The 5,007-nt window shown below is 40.5% G+C and overlaps 1 protein-coding gene across 1 annotated transcript; it reads right to left on the bottom strand.

The window, feature by feature from the left end:
- Positions 1 to 1,222: 1,222 nt before the first annotated feature.
- On the bottom strand, positions 1,223 to 4,677 carry LOC110422373 (Methylenetetrahydrofolate reductase family protein). The gene is made up of 4 exons (XM_021436257.2): positions 4,053 to 4,677; positions 1,891 to 2,536; positions 1,560 to 1,800; positions 1,223 to 1,462 (listed from the first exon to the last, which is right to left on the bottom strand). Exons 1-4 carry the CDS (start codon positions 4,599 to 4,601, stop codon positions 1,369 to 1,371), a joined length of 1,530 nt encoding a protein of 509 aa, XP_021291932.1. The 5' UTR covers positions 4,602 to 4,677; the 3' UTR covers positions 1,223 to 1,368.
- Between the last annotated feature and the right edge of the window lie 330 nt (positions 4,678 to 5,007).

Raw genomic sequence — 5,007 nt, 5'->3', positions numbered from 1 at the left:
CATCCATTGGTGAGTGGTTGATTTCCTTTGTGCATTGTCATTTTCCAGGAATGCTAATGCTGTGCTCAACATCATTACCATTATAACGCTAATAGTTTCCTACTTGATTTGGGGCTCCCACTTGCTATGACTTTGACATGCACTTGCAAATCCGATCACAAGCTTTTCGGATCTCTCCTTGTACTCTATTCCGTGAGGAATAGAGAGACGTTTGGTGCTACTAAATAACGTTACGACTAAAAACCTTTTTAAAGAAAGAAGTTATGCCTAGCACTGTTTAAGGAAGCATTGTCCAACTCAATCTTTCCCAAGTTTTATGCTTCTGAGTTGATTGACGCCGGTAGGTTAGGCAACCCATGGCCATGGGTGACAAGGAAATGTTGGAGTTCTTAACAGGACTTATTCCTTTTTGTGATCCTTTAAATTTGGCCACAACATTTAAGTTTCAAGTATATGTATTGTAGCTTGAGATATGCGCGTATGGCACATCCCTATTTCAGGCTTTATTATTTATTCTTTGTTTTTCTTTTTATTGCTCGAGAAAAATCTAGTTAGATGTTGGATCTTGGGTCTGCCTTCTGCCGGTGGGATGATCGTGGATCTTTGCTTCCACATCAGTTTTACTGTCACGTTCCTTTGACTAAGGAATGGGTGGGTCTGGCTTCCACATCATTCTAGCATCAGCCTCTCATCTCTTATTCTGTGGATGAAAATGGTTTAGCTTACACGCAACGTTCAACTATAGCTGGTACCATAGAATAATTTTTGGAACAAATATTATTGTATGGATTTGTAGACCCATTCCCCTCTGGCAAGGCTGAGCCTGCCGATCAATTTAGATAGCATTGGAAAAATAAAGTTTTATAATATATATTAAAGTGAGTTAGGAAATAAGTTACATTAGTCGCAGACATGAAAAGTGCCCCTCAAAAAAAAAATTGACATGAAAAGGAAATTAATGCTCTAGACAATAATAACTTGTGATTTCTTCGAAGTTGAAAGTGTTTTGGGTATAATTTCCCATTGTATAGGCAGGATCATAGGAGTGGCGGTGGGGGGTGGGGGAGATTGGACTGGATAAGGTTAGGATTTAATTCCAATTAGCTTAATTGATCCACAAAATTTCGACTACGACCTTGTGGAATGGCATCGATGTGAATTGTGAGACGAAGGATAGGTCTATGGCCTAAGGTTACGTCCAATATGATAGGAGGCAAGAAGATTTTCAAATTCTCTGATGCAAATTTCATTCATATGGGCCATTTGCCAAGGTGACAATATATTTTTTTAACATTCTTGGCAAAAATTGCCACTTATGACCAATCTACCACCCCTGAAAGCCATAAGTCTGCCAGCAGGTTAAAGCTTTCATTGTGTGCCTATTTCTACCTTGATGCTGCTCGGAGCTGTTATCTCAGGCTTAGAAAATTGCAGATTCTTTAGTCTTCTCTTCAACTCCTTCCTGCAATGGTGAAAAGTAACAGAAAGAGTCAGTATATATCATGTTACTTTTACTGTTCTATTGAACCTTAGTTCTTAGTGAAAACTTATAGTTTTACCCCATGAGTTCCCTATCAAGGCTTGAAGTGGATAGTAGTCCTCTGTTCTCTTCAGCCCTCCTTAGAAGGTATGGCATTACCATATCTATAGGTCCATACGGTAAATACTTGCTAACTTGAAACCCTGCATTTCTCAAACCGAAAGAAAGAGCTTCTGACATTCCATATAGCTGTGCAAATTCAAGCTTTTGATTTCCCTTCTGAATCCCCAAATCTCGCGCTTTCGATGCTGCCAGCTGCCCTGTTGATCATTGACGTTTTTTCATCAAACCCGTCTCCAGAAATCTTGTATAGACATTATCAGGAATGACAACTTTGAGTTATACTGTACCTGACTCAACATTATGAGTCGCAAGAACAACTGCACCATGGCCATCAGCAATTCTCTCAAGCATAAAAGAAGCACAATCATTGTAGCATGCATGCGTCTCCTGAATGCTGTTGTGAATTGGGGAATCATAGCCCAAGGAAGAAGCTAGTTTTCTTTCACTAGTCATATAAGCACCCCTTACTAGTTTGAACCCCATTGGAATTCCCAGTTTTTCTGCAGTTTTTTCTGCCAAAAACAGCCTCTCTTTTGCATCTTTCAAGTATGATTGAATTGTTCCATAAACAATGGGATTATCATCTCGGTTGTACATGAGAGCTGAAGAGTATGTCAAGTAATCAATGGCAGGTTGCAGGGATGTGTCCTCAGCATCAATTGTTAATGCCACGTTATCTTCTACACACTTCTGGCAGAGTCTTAGCAGTCTCTGGTGGGCCAATTGAAAGTCTAACTCTTCTTGTGGAGTTAGTGGTTCAGGCTTTTGGAGTGTCTGGTATAATGGACTTGAGTCACAGAAAATTGGAAAAGTGTTGAGTTTCCATGGAAGATTGAAAGAAGGGTCCTTGTATTGCCACCTCAGTAAGTCACTAACTCTTCTGAGCACGTTGATGGGACATATTGCTGTAATCTTTGCTATCACAAAGCTCACCTATTTAATCAGGAAAAGAAAAGAAAGAGGAAGATCTTGTTCAGTACAAAACTTTACAAAAGTCTACCACAATAATACTATAGAAAACGTAAGCACGGCAATTATAAAAGAAAAGAAAAGGAAGTGGTCAAAAGACATGCAGACATGCAGTTTCAAGTTTGAATAGTGGTTTTCTTGGAACTTTCTTATGGGCATTAAGGAAGAGAATTATAGTCAAATCCTGTGTTCCCAGCAGCATAAGAAGAAGAGAAACTTATTTACGCCATTCCCCCCAATTTTTCCCACTCTTCAACAAGGATGGCGGGTGCGGAAAATTTGTGTACACTTTCTCCAGCGCATTGTCTCCAAATCTGTACACTTTTTCCAAGCTGGAATCGAGCTGGAAAGGTCCATGGCGACAAAGACATATTCCACTGAATGTTCGTTCAATTCCTAAATGTTAACCTCGAGCTGGATTCCTAAAGAATCACCGAGCACTACCCTTTCCGTAACTGTTGGAATCTTTTCCATGGCGTGCCACAGAAAAAACAAAACAATAAATGAGCTTTCGGTCAGACAACTTGTTTATTGTTTTCTTTCTCGCTGCCACCAAACATTAGGCAGTTGTCAAATCTCCCACCGCTCACTATCAAATGTACAACAACAAGGCTCACCTTTTTTTAAGCACCTTATCATGTCAGTAAGAAAGTACCCCAGGACTCAAGAGGCACAAGGAAACAGGGCAAAGGCAAAATCCTGCCAGGGACAAAGCCAACTGGACCCCAAGATCACCTTTCTTCTTGTCAATTCCGAAAAAGGATGCTGATGACTACCCTACCCCATGACAACGACCTTCAAATTTTACGTCTCCAAGCTTAACACTCATTGGTATAGTAATTTTCTGGAACCAACGTTACCGATCAAAAAGTCACGTGAAGATACAACCTTTAAATTGGAATAGTTTATGAGTCAATAGGAGATCAAATATTTAAGTGCTTTTGAAAGATCCGCGTAATGCTGTTACACTACTGGCGATGATCGGTCACGCCACGTTTGAAGCTGTCAGTGGGTTTTGTGCTGTACGAAACGTACTTTTGCCTTGTCCTTGTCACAATTTCATGGCGCATCTCTGGCACATGATTCTGGTATTAGCGGTGCCTAGGGGCAGGGCTATGCTTATTGGAATTAAAATTATATTGGGTAGGTCATTTAGGTACTCTCGCTGATGGAATGGTTTTTTAAGGGCATATATGGTTAGAGTTTGAGATTATCAATTCGAAAATTGTTAAAGAGAAACAGTATTTAAATGCTGGGAGAGACATATTTCCATTTGAATAGCTCAAAACTCGATATATTTGACCACTTGGTTATATAGTTTCTTGTATTTTATAGATATGACTAATTACTTCCAGAATTTCATCGTGATAAATTTCGGAAAAGATTTTATGGTTAAAAGCAAAGGCATTAAGAAATGGATGAAAACTTTATGAAGACAATAAAGTTGGCTATGGCAAAATGAACGAAGCTAAAAACTTACAGAAGATGGTGGAAGCGACTTGGCGAATTCAACACTCCGGAGAAAGCCTTCCAAGTTCCGTTCACAACCGGCGTTATCGCTTGTATGCTCAACAGCATATACAAGCATCCCTCTCAAACCAGCCTCCTGGATTTTCTTCACGCACTCCCCTGCCTCCTCCGTAGTTTCACCGGCACAAAAATGTTCAAAGAAGGTATGTTTTACGGTTTTCAATATAACGCCACGTATTAAACTTGTTTCCAAGAGCCTGGAATTCATAACCCACAAGCCAAAATCAACAAAAGGCTCTATGGAAGCCAACCCAAGGTTGGCTGATGAACGTAAAAGCTGCAAGGTGGAAACCGAATCAAAAAGCTTTTGGTGATCGTTGAGGTCAAGGGTTGTGGATGGTTGATTAATCGGTGGTCTTTCAACGGCGGTGGGTTTGGGTTTTTCGTCTAAATTCAGAGGCGAAACAGCGGTGATGGAGGCGGAGGAGGCAGAGTTAAGGGGCCTGGTGAAATAGCGGAGGTCGTTGAGGAGCTTTGGTGAGAGAAGTCTTGTGGCCATAGAAGGGAAGGGGCAGGACAATATGAGGTGTTCCTTTTAGTTTTGTCGTAGTAAGAAAGGATGGGAAAAATTCCCAACCAAGATAAGGGATTTATAGGCAAAAATAGGCGTCAATGGTGAGGTTGGGTGCAGTAAAAAGGCAGGTTGGCTTTCGCAAGGATAAGATTAAGAGAAAATACAGAACAAATTTGTCAGAGGCTATTAAAACGGAAGGACAGCTTGACGTGTTGATGACTAGGCTATTACAATGCAAACTCTTACGTAAGCTGCCATAGTTGTTTGAAGAGTTTGATTGGTTGGGACCATACGGTTTGTCAACCATTGGATCTGCGTGGTGTGAGATGTCACATGTATAGTACAAGAAATTTGCTTGCACAATTCTTGTTCGCAGCAAGAGAAATTAGAG

Source organism: Theobroma umbraticum, unplaced genomic scaffold (genome assembly GCF_002168275.2).
Source record: "Theobroma umbraticum cultivar Fairchild unplaced genomic scaffold, ASM216827v3 scaffold_130.0, whole genome shotgun sequence".
In the NCBI taxonomy this organism is placed as follows: domain Eukaryota; kingdom Viridiplantae; phylum Streptophyta; class Magnoliopsida; order Malvales; family Malvaceae; genus Theobroma; species Theobroma umbraticum.
The sequence above is the reverse complement of the archived record's forward strand: the minus strand, read 5'-3'. Positions and strand labels throughout refer to the sequence as shown.